The sequence below is a fragment of the Triplophysa rosa genome, linkage group LG16 (genome assembly GCF_024868665.1).
Source record: "Triplophysa rosa linkage group LG16, Trosa_1v2, whole genome shotgun sequence".
Classification (NCBI taxonomy): Eukaryota; Metazoa; Chordata; class Actinopteri; order Cypriniformes; family Nemacheilidae; genus Triplophysa; species Triplophysa rosa.
In genome coordinates, this window is record NC_079905.1 from 12559899 (window position 1) to 12580383 (window position 20485).

General features: G+C 37.4%; 2 protein-coding genes across 3 annotated transcripts in view; one reads left to right on the forward strand and one right to left on the reverse strand.

Moving 5' to 3' along the window:
* Positions 1–4423, reverse strand: part of angpt2b (angiopoietin 2b) — a 53346-nt gene extending 48923 nt beyond the window's left edge. Inside the window, exons 1-2 of one of the 2 annotated variants that reach the window (XM_057354795.1) lie at positions 4317–4413; positions 4221–4245 (exon numbers count right to left, since the gene is read on the reverse strand). In XM_057354795.1, the coding sequence (XP_057210778.1) occupies positions 4221–4223 (3 nt within the window). In that variant the 5' untranslated portion in view covers positions 4224–4245; positions 4317–4413. Of the gene's footprint in view, positions 1–4220 lie in introns of both variants that reach the window. The other variant, XM_057354794.1, reaches the window with a different exon arrangement.
* Positions 4424–4463: 40 nt separating this feature from the next.
* On the forward strand, positions 4464–9235 carry trappc3 (trafficking protein particle complex subunit 3). Its single transcript, XM_057354796.1, has 5 exons — positions 4464–4613; positions 5410–5507; positions 6655–6754; positions 7566–7748; positions 8707–9235. The coding sequence occupies exons 1-5, from the start codon at positions 4572–4574 to the stop codon at positions 8824–8826; spliced, it is 543 nt and encodes a 180-aa protein (XP_057210779.1). The 5' UTR covers positions 4464–4571; the 3' UTR covers positions 8827–9235.
* Positions 9236–20485: the final 11250 nt, after the last annotated feature.

The window sequence follows — 20485 nt, forward strand, 5'->3', positions numbered from 1 at the left end:
CAAAACAAAGCATATGATCACTTTGAAACACAGGCTAAAAATGTACCAATGTGAAATGCAAAATTTCAACCTAGATGCATTCTAACTAAACCTTTGAATTACACTGGATTTAAAAACACAATTTTGCTAATAACAATCAAATAAATACCTTTTTCCTGTTGTTTTTTTCTACAAAAAAACAGGACCTACATTGGATGCACCAAAAAAATCTGTTGCCTGCTGTCGTGTATCTTGTGTACATCTATAGACCATTTCATCGGACGCGCGCCTGACCCCCAGCTAACTTCCGGTTTGTGTTTGGCTAGTGTCTAATAATATTACTATTTATATTTTATTTAATTTTGTTCATATTAATTTGTATTATTATTTTACTTTATAATACTTGGATTAAATAAACGATGGGTTGAATTTTGTTGTATGTTCATTTTATTAAATAAACAATTTGTTGAATGGGTCCTGTAGTTCGGTTTCATTTAAACAAACCATATGGTACATTGACAACTAGCGGTTGAGTTTGGTATCAGAGTCTAAATTCAAAATATTGGTAACGGTAATGGTTCTTCTCGGTTTCTTTTGCTTGTTATCAGAAATAATCTACAGGCACTCTATTGTTTGTGAATGTGTTCCCGGAAGTTCAGTTGGGGTCACAAAAGTGCACAAGCGCAGTAATGTTTGTTTATGTTGTTAAGATGAAACCGTCTATATCTAGTTCTGTTAACTTACTAAGGATATACAGCCACGGAAATTATTACTTTTAAGTATTAATAATTTTAGTTTAAACAGCATTTCTATATGTATTGTGGCCATTCCAGTTCAGTCAGTGTCTGTTGAATTTCAACAAAATCAAACTTCAGTAACATAAAGTCATCCATCAGTCACCCATTCAATGTGAAAGACTGATAGCATGACAAGAAACATGAAAACTGTGATAAACTCAAGGTTATAACAAAAAAATTATTTGAAAGTTTCCTAAATACATGCAGAAATATTACTATTTCTTAAAAGTTAATATGAACTTGTTTTCTTTGCAGTACCTGTCAAAATGATTTGCAGCATCTGGGTTACTGTGTGTTATTAGTTTTGAGCGTTGTTATCTGGGAATAATGAACCTGCAAATGCCGCGACTGGCCAATCAGAATCAAGCATTCCAAAGAGCAGTGTAATAAACTGTATTAGCGACTATTTGTAGATTTTAAACCTCTCAGTCCACTGAAAAACATCTGAGGATACAGTATATCATGACTTTGCATCCCTAACCAATGCCAATTTCTAATATTGAAAGTTTCATATCTTTCACTTCATACTGTCTTTATTCACTTTGCCCTTTAGACTGTGTTTTCAATATAAAACGTATTCAGACAGTGACTGTTTAAGCTTTTGTAAAATTTGTTTCATAAGAAGCCTGACTCAGGACTCCCACTCAAAACACTAGTTGCCATAGAGCTCCAGTTCGACTGTGTCTGTCTCATTTTTTGGGTGCCTTGTTCCCTTTCTCCTCTTGCACTTCCTAAGTTTCTCATGATGACACTGCTGTCCTCCCTGACTGGAGGCTGTGAATTTGTAGATTTTCAGCACTGTCTCTGTTATTCTGAAATCAGCCAGTGTTCTACAAACCTTGCAGTCCTCTTGCAAACAGATGGTTTGCAAACAGATTTTAAGAAAAGACAATGATTTAGATTTTTGAACATTAAAGATGCTGGTCTGTTAGGCTGTGTGTTATAAATTTGACACTAACATGGGTCCTCAGATTTCAGCTCTCTGTAAAGATGTAAAAAACAACCTTGTCATTTAAGTCTTTGCAGTTGCGCAGATGTGAAATACGTTCTCCTCAACAAACACTGTATAGAGCAATATATAGCAACACTGGCTCAACCAAAGCCAGTCATTTAGGATGGAACTGTTTGTCTGATCAATAAAAAATCAGGATTGTATTTGCACAATTCCACTTTGAGCATAAGTTACATTGGAATTTAAAAAACCTTTCAAGCCATTGACTATATTGCTCTAGAAAACTGTTTTGAATTTAGAAGGTTTGGAAGCATTACAAGACGTAGCCATTAATTCAAACAAAATTCAAGACCTTGTACGTTTGCATACTATAGATTCAATCTGACAGGGCACCGCTCTCCTGCATAGACTGAGAACCTGTTTAGTTTTCTGCTGATGTTTGCATGAGACTGGATTTATTATATTGCCGGAAAACCCTAAACGATAACACATGAGAATATGATTCTGCCTGTAGCTAATAGATGAGCACAGAACAACTAACAATGTCTCCTGTATGCTGCCCTGCATGCTGTACAGAATACTGAGGTCTTATGGAACAGATTTTGTTTTTCTTTCGGGCTTCTTTAAAGGTCCAGTGTGTTATTTTTTTAGGAGGATCTATTGACAGAAATGCAATATAATATACATAACCATGTCTTCAGAGGTGTATAAAGACCTTACATAATGAAGCATTGTCTTTTTATTACCTAAGAATGAGCTATTTCTATCTACATCATGTTGTTATAAAAGTCAATCTAAGACTTCCACCGTACTGCCACTGCTTTACTTTACATCTGATTTAAAGATTGTTTTGAGAATATATCTTGAGTAATAGGGCCAATACTGTATCTTCCCCCATGGCTTTTAAGAACAGTTTTGGACCAGATTCTTATGTTTCTTTGTTGCTTCTTTGCTAAGCAACATTCCAACAACTGCACAAGACCAATGAGACTTACTGTAAGATAGAAAACTGATGTGCCCAAGCAACATAAGGCAATAGTGTCTAATCACAAAAATGATTCGTACTCATAGCAATAACAAATAATCAAAAATACTTCCACACAGACTAATAAACTGACTTTGTATATCATGATCTTATCACTCAAACTATGCATTTCCATGTTAGAGGTAGAGAGAGAGAGAGAGACCTGAATCTCAGAAAATCTGAATATTTATTTACTCTGATGTCATGTCTGCAACTCTTATTTATATACTCTGATGTCACTTCTACAACTGTGGGCACATAGAGGAGTCTTCATAATGCGAACCTCACACATGCTAATACAATGTTGCCAGATGTGCTTGTATTTACCTTCATCGTTTTATTCTAAATCTATTCTGAACAGTTTATCCATAATTTCCAGCCTGAACAGCGTGAGAAAAAAAACAGGAGAGAAAATAAGACAGCTGCTATTGAACAGCCAGAAAGAGAATTTTTCTCCCCAAGCCAATTCAACCGAGTCAGCACAGCGTGACATTAAATGGTGTTGTCCAAATCTCAATTTCAGTGGCTCTCCGAATAATCTTTCGAAGGAAACATCCCACGTCTCCTCGTTGAGGACATGAATACAACTAAGGAAATTTATGATAGCTCTATTGCTCTCCAAGATAATATTTTGAAATGAAATGTGCTGGAAACACATAACAGTTACACATAACATACTGGTGCCTGTAATATTATTCTGATTATGGAATTAATGAAATCTAGAGTACAAAGCAAATATTATTTTCTGATCAATTTGAGGCCAAAATATCCTTGCACTTCTGAGAATGATCGGGTATAGTATTAGCCTTTCTTGACAGTCCAGTGATAACATATGCCATGAGAAAAATCGCAAAGAAAACATCTTTAATAACTATAGATAAAAGAAATAAGATCAAATTGAGAGCAAACAGAAATTCATATTCCTGCATCTCAGTTGTTTCTCCTGGTAGTATGATCAAAAGACACCTAAGAAATGTCACAAACTGATCTCAGATTTGCCAAAATAGTCCAGATAATTTCAATATAAAATAAAAAATGTATCACAAATGTATACAAAACCAGGTTATATTACAACATACATTCTACATTAATTGTATAGCGCCATACCAGGCCTGTCAACAAACTGTCTCATTTGTATACATTTCCACTTCTTCAAAGCAATTTAAAAGAAAAATTCAACAAGCTGATGCTTAAATAAAACACAAATGATCATTAAATTAAACCTCCTGGGCTATGTAAGAGCAACATCCGAGCAATAAAATGTTCAGGCTAAATTAATCTGTCCCATTGCTTACACGTTTTATGATGACAAATTGAGTGGTTTAAACGTATTAACAGGTGTTAACGTATATAAGTATATACAACATGTATAAACGCCTTTGAATCCACGTCAACACATTATTTTGCTAATATTAGCCTATAGACCGCTGCATGCATTTTCAAAGAATGTAAACAGCCGTCCTCTTACCATTTAAACGTCGCCGCACAGCCATCTAGTGGAAAAAAATGTCCGGGTTGAATAAATGTTGAATAAATTATGTTGTATATTAAACAAAAAGCATACCACACTAAAAATCGTCGTCAAAGTCTCTATTAATCGACTGCATGAACTTCAGTAAACACTCATTAAACAGAGTTAAACTGTACTGAACTACATTTCCCACGATTTAACCTCAAGCGCGACTTCCGCCAACGGCTGCTATCCCGGAAGTAAATTCAATACTTGACAGGAAAAACATCACGGGATTCTGATTCCACGAAGCAGATAAATAAAATATAACCTGTAACCTATCTGTACACACGTGTAATTTAAGACAACATGTCTAGGCAGTCGAACAGAACGACAGACAGCAAGAAGATGGTGAGTATGTCTGTCGCGTTTCAGTAGAAATGAATGAATGCTACTAAGCTAGCTAACAAGCTGTTATTGTCATTGTAAAGACTGCATTTCGTTTTCCAATTGAGCAGCTTTAAGTGTAAGTGTAGCGTAGCATATTTGTTGCAGTCGCATTTTTATCTGAGCCATAATTCAAAGAAAATATACATCGGTGTTGCTTGTCAGCAAATCGACTATTGAATTAAACTTGATCTTAATGAGAGCAGTTATAATGTGTTTTTTTTACATATGTTAGTTAGTTGGTAGAATACTTTAATTGTAATTTCGTTTTTCATATCATGCTTTGAGTGTTACGTGCAACGCCATTGTACAGTCGTCATATTGCATATTAGCCATTGTTGTATCAACATTGTGTCAATTTAAACCATACATCAATAAGATGAAAAAAAAAGAGACAGACAAAGCAGAAACGACAATGATTTAGGTCTTGCATATGTTTTCGGAAATTACATGTCTGTATATGTGATTCAACTCCATGCTGTGCCGCCAGAGGACGCTGAAGTCATTCAGACCCGTGATTATAATGCACAGGACTTTATATGATACATTGGATTTGAAAAGTGTAAGACCACAAATAAAAGTGCAGATATTTTGCGTCATCCAAATGTTCTGACAAATATAATACAAATATTTTAGTTTATGCATCTATATGAATTGATATGAGTATAGAGGGTTTTGTTTTATTGTTACTATTCAGTGTCTGTCTATCAGCTGATATGAATGTGCTGTGTAATTTTGTGCTGGTCTATCTGTCGAACAGAATTCAGAATTATTTACTCTGACCTATGGTGCCCTGGTCACTCAGTTGTGTAAGGACTATGAAAATGATGAGGAGGTGAACAAACAACTGGATAAAATGTGAGTCTGTCTTTCTCTCTCACCTGCTCATATTATATAAAAAGTTGACAAATTACAATCTCACAAATTGTTCATCATTTAAGGCATGTCTGTCTAATCATTTTGCTATTCATTTTGTTTCTCAGTAGTCTAGTCGTGTGACACATAAATTGTTACACATTTTTTTACAAATTTATTTTGTACTTAAAGGCCATTTCAATGTTTTCAATTACTGTGAGGTCAAAAATAATGCATGCATATTAAAACATTAGAAGATGATCGGCTAAATAGCATTACAATAGAGCTGCTTTAAAAAATAAAAGTATTTAAAAATAATTGTTTTTTAATTCAACATTTGTCAGAATAGCACATTGGTGTTTTTGTCCAGCTGGATTTCCATTAACCAGCAGCTTTAAAATCTCTGTACTGGCTGAAGGCTGTTAGTATATTAGGTGTGGTGATCGCCCTGCGTCATCCTGTTTGCTGAGTTTGGGTGGTATTGAGAATGTAAAATGTGCCATTCTGGGTTTTTCGAGAATGTGTCTCTTCCCACCCTGCTTTGCTAAATGAACAGTGCAGCTGTGGGCTACACCCTTCGTTTTTCACATACATGATTCTGTTTCACAGTTCCCAGGTTTTCTCTCACTGTTAGAGTGGATCCAGATGAAGAATGAGGGTGTTGCACTTTTTCATTGTAGTAGTAGCCAGTTTCCTTCTAATGCTGTATTCAAGCGTGTTCACAACAATGGAGGAAAAGCAGCGATGATGCTGGAAAACCGTGAGATGCAAGTCATGTGTGGTTTAGAGAATCAGTGGGCAGCGTGTTGGCTTTGGCTCATTGGTCTTTTTATTTAAACCATGCCTTGAACTAATCCAGTAGTCCCACTTATATTGGGTTTGGCAACAATGCTAAAGACGAACATTTTTTCTCCCATTGTTTTTATGTCTCAAAAATGATATCGACAAAAGCAAGATTTTGATAAGTCCATTTCGTATCTCTTATTTTTTTCCTCGAAGATAAATGTTTAAATAAGACCTTCAGAGTATAGATTATAGTTCTGATTATAGTTCTGACGTTTTGATGAATAAAACTGGGGTGAATAAAAGAACATGTTGAGAACGTGGTAAGTCCATGACGCTTTCTTTTGTGTTCTTCCATCTTTTATAGGGGATACAATATCGGAGTGCGTCTGATTGAGGACTTCTTGGCTCGGTCAAGCGTGGGGAGGTGTCACGATTTCCGAGAAACTGCAGATGTTATCGCGAAGGTAACGTGAGCTTTTTGAGCCAATCAGAGAGTCCCCTTAGAAAATGAAGAGATTGGGGAAGCACGTTAATGCAAAAGCAGCTGGAATTTGAACTTCAACCTGCAGAAGCCCGCATGCTTTCTGAGCTTTCATCACATCTTTGTACCGTTTTCATTTTTCAGAGCCACACAGCATGAGAAACATGCCCGCTATGCTACCGCAAAGCCAACTGGCCCTCCGTTTGTGCCATGCTCAAGCGATCCGACACACTCATGTTCCTCTGTGCTTGTTTTCTTTGGTCTAATAGAGACACAGACTGTGCTTTTTATCGAAACATTGCAACTCATGCCGAGCGTAGGGTTCATACTGACAGAATTGACAAGGCATTTTTTTGTGCAGTCTGTCACCTGTCTGTGTTTGCTTGGTCAATTTTTTCACTCCCTTTCTCTGTCTTTTTGTTTTGTTCTGTTTTCTCGCAAGCTTTCTCCACTTGGGCCATGTCAGACTGATAGAATTTACTCATCTTCATGTCTTTTTGAACCCCTATGATTCACTATGGGACAAGTCTTTTGACGTTGTTATTCTATGAAAATCTAGCTTTCCATAGTGCCTTTAAAGGTAATATCAACGTCCGATTCGTAAAAACAAACAAAAAATCGATCGAAATTATTTGACACTCAAAACTATGCAGTGATGCTAAAACCTCTCAAGTTGAAAACACAGCAAAAATATACCAAGATTCTTCCAGAATCTTGCGAAATTGGTCTTGACATCATATAAGGTCAAGCAAGTTTACACAGACACTGAGGGACTTTTCTCTTTATATTAACAGGTAGCCTTTAAGATGTACTTGGGTGTCACCCCCAGCGTGACCAACTGGAGTCCTGCTGGTGATGAGTTTTCTCTTATCCTTGAAAGCAACCCCCTGGTGGATTTTGTGGAGCTTCCTGATAACCACAGTAACCTGGTGTACTCCAGCCTTCTCTGCGGAGTGCTGAAAGGAGCTCTTGAAATGGTGAGGAGTGAGTTTGTATGAGGTTGATGTGGTATACTTCATTTTTTTACGTGTACGCGTACAGTCAAACACACAGCCTTGCAAAGTATACGTCCTTCGACTCGTCACACATACGCGTACACACGGGTTTTGACACAGGTGCATTGCGAAATATTGCAATACCTCTGGCCTACAGGGGTCCGTATGTAGCATTTATGCAGGTTTGTGTGTGGCGAATGAAACAGCAGAGCAACAGCAATGGGGGAGAAGGACTATATATCTATACTCTTTGTCTATAGTACTATGTGGGACTAAAATATGAATAAGCTCTGCGTCTGAATTCGCTCACTTGTTCACTCATTCACTATTCCCTATATAGCGAATGCTCAATATTCCACTATTTGGGGAAGAAGATGAGTGAACAATTTTGTACATTGACATAATATATCCTGCGTCTGACAGTACTGTCGCAGACATTCGTCATAACGCTTATATTGCACCTTTGTGGCTTTGTGGATTGTTTTGTAAAATCAATACATCGGATGTACACTCAAAATCAGAATGCACCCCCACTGGGTAAAATGTAGTGAACAAATGTAGGGAATGAGATGTTTACTCAGAGCTCGGACAACACTACAAAATGGCAGACACCCGATATAGTACACTATATAGGAGATAGGGGGCGAATTCAGACACCACTTGAGAGGTTCAAACGTTCTGACAAGCAAAGCAAAGCGATACGCGCACGTGATTTAGGCCCCCAGGACACGGTCACCACCTGGTGGTTAAACTAATTACTGCAAGAAATGGAAATGCGCTTGTATGTGAGGTAACAAAAATTTGCCTGTGCGTGGACAGTACGCGCGTACTATTCTTATGAGGAAATTGGCGTCACTTGCACTGTACGCTGTCCCTAAAAAGGGAACCATACTTCAGCACCTCCAGGTGCCTTTCAACCTTGGTCTTTCTGTTAATGCAGGTTCAAATGGCTGTGGATGTGCGATTTGCTCAGGATACGTTGAGAGGTGACAACGTGACTGAAATTCGAATGAAGTTCATCAAAAGGATTGAGGAGAACGTGCCGGCTGGGGATGAATGAAGTGGTTTGCCTGAGAGACACGAGCATCTTTGACCTGAGAGACTTACAGATTTATCAATTAGAGTGGATACCACCAACCTTCCATGCATTGAATCGTATTTAAACCCACCTTTCTTACAATACAGTTAACAGACTGTAATGAAAACCTTCACCATTATGAAGGTTCTCTTTGTTGCTGCTGTTAGTTTTCCACTCAGATGTTTCGCCCCCGTCACCAAGAATAGTATGGTCCTTCCACCACCTGGTCCATGTTTTACCTTTCACTATATGTCTCAAATGTGTTTCTCTTTTGTATGACAGTTTGTTTTCTTGTGTTTATCTTTTTTTTTGGTCAGAAATCCAACGTTCCACAAGGTTTAATTTATTTAGCTGTGTATTATAATCGGATCGAATAAATCATTAACTACGACCGTGCCCCTCGTCTTTTCACTCGTCCGCTCAATAGGCCTTTGACGTGGAATAATATTTTCATACAGTTGCTATAAAGCAGTCATTAGGGCAGACCGTATCGCAGTTGTGTTTTCATGCCTTTTACCCTTGTGTTGAAAACAAGCTTCAGATTGCTAATCTAAAACCAACATTTAAAGAAAGGGCCTCATGTTCAACAAGAACAGAGACGCAGTCTTACACGCCGGACACATGTTTTGTGGATAAACTGGCGGTGTTAAGGTGTCTAGCTATGTATGGAACCTGTGTCCTGTGTGTGTTGAGCCTGTGGCAGGTCCCTCCACACGTATGTAATGAAGTGTCACGCCTGGCCCCAGCACCATCCGCGGCCTGTCGCGTACCGGCCCTCACGTCGTGAAACTGTTATTCCTACTGCAATATGCGGTTAGAGTTAAACAACAATAACAAGGACCTAATTCGTCTCAGATGTTTACCCAAGTAACATGGAAGCAATCAGGGTCTGAGGGTTCACCGGTGCGTGTGTAGGACTTGAGTGTTTTAATGGTGCAGCTGAAGGGTTCACGTCGTGCGGACCGGTGGAGGCCAGAGCGTGCGACGAGAAGGTCATTCTCTATGTTTCTCCGCCACCGCACGTGACACCTGTTAATAGCCTTACGTCATTGAGAAGTCATGATCTGGATCTCTTTTTCCAAGCATTCCACACTTCATCAATCACAAATGGAAACATGTTTAGTACCATTACTCCCGGTTATGAGAACTTGTTTATTCACATAGTTTCCTTATGCTTACACCCTTTGCTTTTTTGTATAAAACATGAATTGTTTGATTTCTTATTATTATATTAAGCCACTAGAGGTAGCTGTGAGCATTGTGGTCCGTATTTCCATGTCTTTCTCGTGAATTTTTCAGTGTTTCTCTTTAATTTGGCATTTGATTGCTCACGGGGTGTACCGACTGCTTGTTTTTTGACTCTCAGGGGCTGGGAAATTATTTCGTGAATACATTCTTTACCCACTTGATCTCGATTCAGGGACATTTTCAAGAAAAACACTGGAAAATAAATGCAGACAGAATTCCCTCGCCCCTTAAAGCCAGCGTTTTCTCTACATTATGCATACAATTCTATGTATTGTATTCTGTAGTGTGTATATTGGAAAGAGAGGAGGAAATGTTTTTTTTGCAGATGCTAAATTCAAATCATTTGGAAGAATTAGACTCTTGTATCATGGGGATATACAGCTCGGATTGTGTACTGCATGAAAACCTGTATCACTCCACCATATGCACTCAGGAATTTCAGACTCCCTGTTGATTTTTTCATAATAATATAGCACAACATGTTTTAGTATCCTGTTGTTTGTCGGTTTTCGTCAACCAGTACAGTCATGTATAACCAAAATCAGTATGGACTCCAGACTCTTTTTCTCCTCTTATTCTTCCTCATTTGTATGAGCCACGTACGTCTGTGTGGTCACCGTGCCAGGCCAATACCGTCATTGCTCATGGAGACTAAGAGCCTGAACGAATTCCAAGTGGTCAGTGCGCTTTTTTGCACCATAAGGGATTGATTTGATGAAGTTATTTTTGTTTCTTCTCCTGCATGTCTAAAGACTGGTCAATGGCAACAAATTGGACACTTGATCTTAAGCAATTAATGTGCGGTTTCTTTAGTTCTTGTTTTGTTTTTCTTTCATTGTAGATTTAGTAAAAATTTTAATTAGCTTTTAGTTTTAGTTTTCATGTAAATTCGTCGCCTTAGATTTATAAGGTTCTGTGTGTGAGTTATTAACATATTCTTATTCTGTGGCAACCTATTTACATCGTGCACATTTTGTGACTTTTTTTAGAAAACAAAAAAGTTTTATCTACAAAGTCAAACGGAATGGAAAAACGTGTTACTTGTTAACTCAAAACTGTTCAGAATGCAGATAGAACCTTATAATTCCAAGGCGACAAATTTAAGTTTTATTTTTTTGCAGTTTTGTTATATGCTTTTGGCATTTTATTATTATTTGTTTATTTCTTGTTGCTATACATGTTAAAAAAAAAGTGCCTCCTCGTAAACTTATTTAATTTTATTGCTAAGGCAACATTTCTCATTTTTGTTTAGTGTAAGTTGAAACAAATATTTATGCCGATATTTTATTTGAGTTCAACAGTTTGAAATTTTTCCTTTTTTTAGTAAATTTTTATAATAACCTTGCCACAGCCCTCATTTACAGGCGTTCAGACTTCTGTCCCTCCCATTTTTTAAAGTTCCCCCCAAACTTTTGTTGTCATCATTGCTCACTGCCGTGTTATTTAAACCTCAATTTTTGAGTGAACTGTCCCACATTTTACCAGGACATTTTCTTGCATACAAGTAGCAAATGTTACGTATGCTGGAAATGAGACGCTGCACACCAATCTCATTTAAGCCCCCTAAATGCAACCATGTGGTCTTTATCAAAAGCAAATGGTGAATGGCACGCTGAAACAATAAAATGCTGTGGATGGCCTGCTGCTGGCTCACCGTTATTGAATCTCCCTCATCCACTCTTCCGTCTGTTGCATTTCTCTCTCTCTCTCCCTGGTTCTTTCCCCATATCCACCACTTTCAAGCCTTGCCAGGGTGAGAGGATTGGCAGAGCGAGAGATTGAGGTCAGAGGAGGGAAACAGAGCAGGTCAGGACCCAATGCGCTTCAAAAACACACCTTGTGGGAATAACAAACATGCCCCGGAGCACAGAGAGCACGACCTGATGTTGGAGAGCAATCACAGACGAACACTTGGTGTCCAAGTCTCCAACAGCTGTTCTGGACCAACAAGAAGGGGATGACACGCGAGGGAACGATGTTCCCTGGCTCGCAGAACCAGCAGCACGCGCTCAGTTTCCAGTAAAGATCAACATTAAATCAGAAACATTAAATCAGAGGATCCGCTGAGGAAATACAACAAGCCATCATGGCTGATGTACCTCTGAGATGTCAGGAAAAGATTTAAATGAGGTCGTTGAGGAATACCACATGTCAGATTGATGTTTTCATATTATTGCTTGAAAATTGGTTTTTAAAATTCAAACCAAAGATATTGGGCAAAGAACACATAGCAATTATCTTGTATTCTTATGCTTTAGTGTTACAAGAATACATTTCCAGTGGGCACCTTGGATACGTTGTCACTTTCATTATGTGAAAGATGTGCTACTTCCATTTTCCCATGATTACCAGGATGCTGATCTGAATTAAACACATCTGGGAAAAATATAAAGCATAACTTCTCTATCTCACTCAGCAATGTCTGGACCCGTTGCCAATGTGCTCAAGTTTGAAAGGCCATCTTTTTCCATTTAGTCTCCAGTCTGATAGAGCACATGATGGGAATTATTTAACTAATTCACTTTCAGTAGTATGTCATTTTGTACTTACAATAATATTTGATTCCGTACATAGGTGGTGAACAGTAGTGAAACCCCTTCTGTTTTCATCTACACTCGTTTCTTACAGGTGCTAAAAATTAAGCGTACATGCAATTTGCTTAGAAAAACATTTACTTTTGAGGAGGGACCTTTTCTGTTTCAGCATGACAATGCCCATGTGTACAAAGCAAGGGCCGTAAAGAAATACTGTACTGAGTCTGGTGCGAGAGATGTAGGCCATCTGGAGTCCATGCTGTCAAAAAGAAAAATACAAAATTCATGTGAACATTTCTATTTAACTTTTAATTCAAACTGATGTTAATTATGTAATTTGCAATGAAAAGTGTTATTATAAAAACTATGCAAAATAGCAGCATTGTCTGATCATCTTGTTCCAAAGGAATTACTTTTCTGTGGACGAATGGGGATAGTTCATCCGAAAATGAAAGTTGTTTCATCAGTAACTCACCACGAGTGATTCCAAACCTGTATGACTTTCTTCAACACAAAAGAAGATATTTTGAAGAATGTTGGTAACCAAACATTCCACCCTATTGGCTTCCATTGTACAGACACGAAACCACAGAGACATTTCTTAAAATGTCTTCTTTTGTGTTTCACAGAAGAAGGTCATATACATATTTTGAATGGCCTGAGGCTGAGTAAATGATGACAGAATTTTTGAGTGAAGTGCAAATGTAATGGGTTCGAATCCCAGGTAACACAAACTGATAGAATAGAATGCATAGCTTGAATGCACACAGGGGCGGACTGGCCGTTCTGGGCGTTTTCCCGGTGGGCCGCTATCGTTTAGGGCCGGAACGGATGCTTTGGCCGCTCAGACGGACGTATTATAAATGCGAATGCACGCAACGCGAATGCAAAAGACACGTATGCATTCCCCCCCCCCAGTTGACAGACCTATCCATGCACAACCAACCATCCACCACCCCCCCCACCATCGACAGAAATGTTGGAGGGCCGATTTGGGCCAAAAAATGCCAGGGCCGATTTTTCTTCCCAGTCCAGCCCAGCCCAGAATGCACACACAGTAAGTCGCTTCGGATAAAAGCATCTGCCAAACGAATGAAGAAGTACGTTTCTGCACTTGCAAGGCCATGAAATAGTACAGATTTCTTGACAATTGGATCATTTAGTCACATTCTTTCTGAATTGTTGTGTTATGTTGTTGTCCCCCTTGACTCCCATTAGTCTTTATTTTCCCTACTATGGCATTCAATGGGGGATGAGATCTGTTTGGTTTCCGACATTATTCCAAATAAATTCCTTTGTGTTTAGCAGAACAAAGAAATGGATACAGGTTTGTAACAACCTGAGAGTAATGATGACAGAAATTTCATTTTTGGGTGAACTATCCCATTAAGCAAATTACATAATCAGTTATTCACAAAATTTCAGCATTAAAGAGTGTAAAAAATTTTTTATATAAACTAACGTGTATTTGGTAATTATAGGAAAAGTGAAATCATTCCCTACAGACTGGTTAAATGATTTAATGCACACCAAGGTGTATTTCGGTAATTCAATGGCCCTTTGACAATTTTCTTAACATATGCACTCTTTAGCAAATATGTCAGCTTAGTGTACTTAAACTTGTTTTTGCACCCGGAGTGACCGCATACTCTTAGCTCACTTGGTTCTGTACAAAGGTGCATTAATTTCCAAAAATGCATGCCGCCATTTTGTATATTGACACTGCAAACTGCATATTGCTATAAAATCTAACTATGTTCCAAACTAATTACTACGTATGGAGCTTTCAAGTGAATGGCATTTTTGAATACATAATTGTCTTTGTGACATGTTTTTCTCAAAGTCTCTGTTTTAAATAAAACGGCTTCTGTTGAAAAACCAAACAAAATGTGACACATCACTCCATCACCTGAACACGGCTCTCTGGTGATGTCATTATTACTGCCTGACATGAATACTCCCCCATGTCAAAGCCGGTTGTTCCAATCGAGCAGTCAGCTATGTTTTGAATTCTTTATTGTGTAATAAACCAGGGCCAGGTCCAGACCCACCCTTTTAACCCATTTCGAAAGTAAATGAGGTTATATACCTATAACAGCCCGCTCTTTCACTGCAATAGGTCTCAGTGGTAGAGCTCTGGCTGAAGGCCTAGCCATATTTCTGTATGCTTGCTTAAAGAAAAACAATAAACCTTTTTCATGTATGTATTTATTTTCCAAACAGATGTGCAGCAGGAGCCATTTGTGCAGTTTATACATTTTTTTTTATAAATGTACAAAACAATTACGAATCAAATTGGCCAAATCTCTAAATTGCAGGAAGTGGCATTCAGTTCCTTGTTTTTCCCCACTCGATCTACCCTAATTTGCTCGTGATTTTGTGTGTCCCGAGTCGATCCGAAAAAGATTTCTGGAACAGAGGATGGGCTGTGGAGACCAGCGTGGTTTTTGTCATGAGGAGATGGAATGCTAAAGCAGACCCACATGAATGAGTCACTATGGAAACAGTCGAAAAGTTCCAGAGTAACTTGTGTACACATTGCACCATGTGTGCCCAGCGAACTGAGAAAAGAAGAACAATTCTTACGAGTCACTGTGTTTCAAATGGACAAACTCTTTACACAAATATAGGCACCCTCGTGTGTTTTCATTGGAAGAGCGGAATTCTAGTGTATATAGAATGATGCCATAATGCGCATGGTGGTTTGATCTTTCTTTTTCTCCCTATGCTGAAAACACAGCCTATAGATGTATTTGTTTAAATACATGTTTTGCTCCATTAAGTTTAATGATTCATAGAATGAGTGGATGGACCCTTTGTGTAAGCAGCTCAAATTCTTTTAGTGTGTGTGTGTGCTAATTAACGACATCTCACAGAAGGACACACGAAGCACTATCGGAAAGATCTCATTAGTTTTCGTTTTGAATAGAAATCTCTTCAGGAGAGATTCAGCTTGGGCCACCAAGAAAAATTGATAAAGGTGTACAAAATTCTTGGATTAAAGGCAGGGATCCGGAATAAAACGTTATTGCTCAAAAACAAAATTGTATATAGCTTAGTCTTATTTGAGTTGCCAGTTATATTAACTGTCTGAAAAAATTGAATCAACTGAGAACATTGTTAAGTTCCCCATGAAATGTAATTTTAGCCTATTTACTACTGCACTTTACTCATTTTGTGGTAAGAAAATAATTTGTGCAAGCCAATAAACAAATGTATTTATTTACTACTACTGCTACACATATTTATTTATTTACTACTAATAATATTTATTTATTTATTTATTTGCTACTAATAAAAATAATTTTATTTACAAATACTATTTATTTATTTGTTTGTTTGGTATTTCATTTATTTATTTACCTATCTCTGTAATCTTCAATCTAAATCTAAAAATGTATATGCTCTGGTATGGCAATTCTTCCCTGGTCAGCTCCATTTCTGAATGAAATTCATACTTTTCACAGAGGACAAAACAAGCCATGCCCTCTTGTCATGGTTCTGCCCCATCTTGTCTTGCTTTTCTTGAACTTGTGGCAGAGCCATGACAGAACCTCTTGTTTTATGTGGAGAGAGGCGTTTTGACCCTGTTGGTCTTCCACTCTCCGGTGTTGCGTCTCTGTTCCCGCCCTTTCGTCTCCTGTTATTGATTGTTAATTAGTTCATGCCCCACACCTGTTCCCTCTTGATTTATCCCCTTTATAATGCCCTTGTGTCTTCTGTCTTGTGCTGGTTCATTGTGCTGTGTCGTGTTTCATGTGGGTGAGTTTGTGTCCTGTTAGTATAGTTTAGTCCTTTGTCATATGTAGCAAATGTTATGTTTAGTCTTGTTTAGTGTAGTTAGTTTATTCTTGTGATACTCTTGTTTTACCCCCTCATGGGTTTTTGTTTTGTGTGTTTTGTTATTTATTAAAAGTCCATGTTAACCCCTTACCCGCTGTCTGCGATTGGGTCCTTTCTCCTTGTCTCATCACCCACGAACTCATGACACCCTCTATTTTTATCATTTCATTTTACTCCAAAATGCATCTGAAAAAATATGGAAGTAAAATTGACCAGTACTTCTGTGTCATGGTGACTTTAACATACAGTAAAAGTACAGAGGTAAAACATTAAGCATATATTATATAATCGCTGACTTCGGTATCTTGATTTCATAGCACAGCGTACAGCATTGTTGACATATCTATCTATCTATCTATCTATCTATCTCATTAATGTCTATTGGGAAAAAAACTAATATATTAAAGAGATCACAAATGGGTTTATTTCTTTCCTATGGGAAGACTTTGTAAAAGATCTCATCCATTGAATGTTATGGTGTTTACTAGAACCATATGAGTGTGCTGTTGCTGCATAATATTAAAGAGACATATTTGTGTGGGTGATGACAGCATGGAGCACAGACACGCTGACCCTTAGTACAGAGCGTCGGCGACAGTCCAAGAATACGACAAGAGGCTGGCGTCGATGTCGCATATTCTGCAGAACCTCTCTGTGCTAAATCTGAATGCAGGGTGTTATGTCTGGGTCAGATTTGATCTCATGACTCTTGGGCCAATCATATTTCTAATTGAAAAAAGGTACCTGATTTGTGAAGTCTTGCAGGGTCCTTTCACCACCCTCCTGAGATGACATGAACAAAGCACTTGTATTTACTGTAACAGTGGATGTCGCGCACACATACACTTGCACAGACATCAATACAGCTGCATTAATGTTTAAAAACTTGAGCTTTCATGTCCGTGGAATGTGTCAGTGCCATTGTTTTGTCTAAAGATGTACACAGGTAATGTTTCTTTATAAAGCATTTTTATAAAAGTGACTCAAATATCCTAATCCAACTAAGGCATATAGTCCTGGTTTAAAATATGCCTTGTCTGTGGAACAAATGCCCGGTTTTACAGACAAGGTTTAGCTAAGCCGTGTCTGTGAAACCGGGCCTAAGTGTCATTTTATACATTTTCAAATAGAAATATGTTAAGTGTTTAATGTTTATTTATATGTGCGATTTAGAATAGTTTGTGTTAGATTTTTTTCAAGGTTTACCATATAGAATCATTTGTTCATCCTGTGTGTCATATTTCGTCAATGTCTTTAGCATGTTAATATGTATTTGTTAGTAGCATGAAACAGAATCTTAAGTTTATTACATTTTATGAGTAAACCATATTTGTTTGAAGTACATTAAGAGTGAAACTAGTTTTCCTTTGTTTAATTTAATATTCCTAATTAAAATAATTGAACAAACCTTTTTGAGTGATGTGCTATTGCGAGTTAGCATGACACAGGAATTTAAAAGCAAGTCGGTTCATCAAAACATTGTTCATTTAAATTAATTCATTTTATTTGTGTTGTTAATTGAATTATGTTCATTCTACAAACTATTTTTAAGAGCATCACAGTGTTTTTTTCATTGCAATGCATTATGGGATTGTCTCTCAATTAAGATACATAAAATGCTGGACCCAGAATTATGCCTTAGGTTAAAGATCGGTGTCTTTTGTTCTGTATTTTGTTCTGTTGACCACAAAGTAAGATATTTTGAGAGATTTTGGAAAGCAAACAGTTCTGGGGCACCTTTGACTTCCATTTACATTTTTTCGACCATGGAAGTCAATGATGTCCCCGAAATGTCAGTTGCTAACATTCTTCCAAATATATGTTCAACCAAACAAAGAAATTAATACGGGTTTGTAACAACTATAGAGTAACTTGTGACCAAATTGTAAAGCAAATTAGTTGGCAAATAAGTTTCCTACCTTGTGAAATAGCCTTTGCATGAACAGCATTTTCAATGATAAAATGCAGGTAGCTTAAATCCAAGTATCGGGTCGGAGCATTAGAATTTGACTATTTAGCACATAAGGCAAACAAAATATTGAGAGAAGGTGAGTGGAATGCAACACATGCGTGGTTATAACTTTAGGTCTTTTCACAGTGCTAGTTGAAGGTTCAGTCTTGGTGATAATGAAGTGTTGACAGTTGTATTGTTTTCATAACACTTTATACCTAGTGCTGTGAATCTGGACATGTTTTTTCAGGCTTAATTAGTTCTCCCACACCTTGGGCAGAAACAGCTATACAAACTGCAGGTTAGCAATACATTTGTAAATAGTAAACAAAACACGGTGTATTCTGTATTTACATATACATTTTCCTGTATAGAAAACAGTAATGTGACTTATGTGGTGTTGTGGCCAAAAGTGTTGTCCAAGGGTACATACTTGTACATTATTTTTAAACCCCGTCGGTTATATAAAACTATCCAAATGCGAGGGTATTTATAGTGCAAAATGGACAAAACACTAAACCTTTTAGAAATTGATTTGATAAAATTGTTTGTTAAAAAGCATAGTACAGCATATTAGAGAAAATGGGTTTTATTTAAATGCGCAAAAATGTCTAGAAAACAAATCTCACAGGAAATTGACTACAATTTTATCTGATCTTAATGTTTGTTGATCCTCCTTTCGTGTAATTTTTTGTAACCATTTATCTGGGCCTTAACTCAGTAGGCCTAAGCTTTACACATGTGTTGTGTGTAATTCTTCCCAAGGTTCCAAGACACTCCAAGCGCACAACTATGCAACATGAATACGTTTTTAATACATACCAAATAATATATTTCAATAAAAACGCGAATGCATAGTTGGACATCACTTTTGGTCAAGACTGTAAATGCCCACTTCTAAACGTTCTTTCTTTCTGAATCACTTTGTCAAGTTTTTGTACCGAAAGTGGCAGCTGTATGGTTTCTTAAAGTTTTTTGGTTGCTCTATGCTTTTCTGTCCCATTCTCACAGATGCACATTCATAGCAGGCCTCCAATCCTTATCTTGCAGATTGCATTCTACATCTCAGACTTTTCCAACAGCAAGAAATGATTTGTTTGTTTGGAAAACATTTTAGCAAGCTTTTTGATGAGTCTCGATTTATCATTTCATCTCCATATTGTTTTAGTTACATTGGTTATATCATTGCATGCTTTAGAGTTTTTACCGTCCTGACAGTTACATCTTCTAACTTTATTGTCCTCTTTACTTGACACGGACAACATTCTTTTGTATCAGCTCAAAACAAAGCATTTTTTCCACAAGAAAGATGGAAAGCAAAATACAAAGCTACAGAAAATTAGCTGAAAGATTGTTGGATTTGAAGTAACTTTTATTCCCTCTGGTGACGTTCATCTGTCAGCATATTGAAGCTGCAGTCAGTGCATGCATTATTTTTCTCTCTCTTCGGCTGTATACGCCTTGAGTTTTTGACCTTGAATGCCACACATGCAGTCTCCTACTGTGGTAATCGTTTGGCTAAGTAATGCTTGCCACTTTTTTATGTCTAGACATAGCAAGCCACAAATTCATCACACGTGAAAAACAACCAGTTTTACAGGGGTCTATCATGGTTTAAGAAATGTTACTGATGTATAAATAAAGGACATATAAATGTCAGAGAAAAGATGTTTTCACAGTTTTACAAGCAGCTGACTAAACATTGATTTGATTGTACCACCTGGAAGTTGTTCCTGGAGACAAACTCCAACCTGGATAAACATGCAACTATATAACATTCTCATAGACTCAACAAACTAATATATTTCATATATCCTATCACTGAGATGAGATGGCAGGCCTCTTTACTTTTTACTTCACAATTTTCCCATTAGAAGCACAGTCTGGGATTGGATGCCCGTGAGAACTTTTTTTGGCCTTATCCCCAGATCACCCTTCAAACAGCATGAATTCATTTCCTGAATTGTCTGGAAAAAGTAAAAAAAGTTACCTGAATAGAATGCCACAGGTGGATGTTTAATTATTGACACCATTGGCAAGTTGTCTGTATAAATAATAAATGTAA

What these genes read in the sequence shown, in the direction of transcription:
- trappc3 (XM_057354796.1), top strand. Translation starts at nt 4,572, where the DNA reads ATGTCTAGGCAGTCGAACAGAACGACAGACAGCAAGAAGATG. An exon ending in AACAAACAACTGGATAAAAT is followed by an intron (nt 5,508 to 6,654) that starts GTGAGTCTGTCT and finishes CATCTTTTATAG; the next exon opens with GGGATACAATATCGGAGTGC. An exon ending in CTGCAGATGTTATCGCGAAG is followed by an intron (nt 6,755 to 7,565) that starts GTAACGTGAGCT and finishes TTATATTAACAG; the next exon opens with GTAGCCTTTAAGATGTACTT.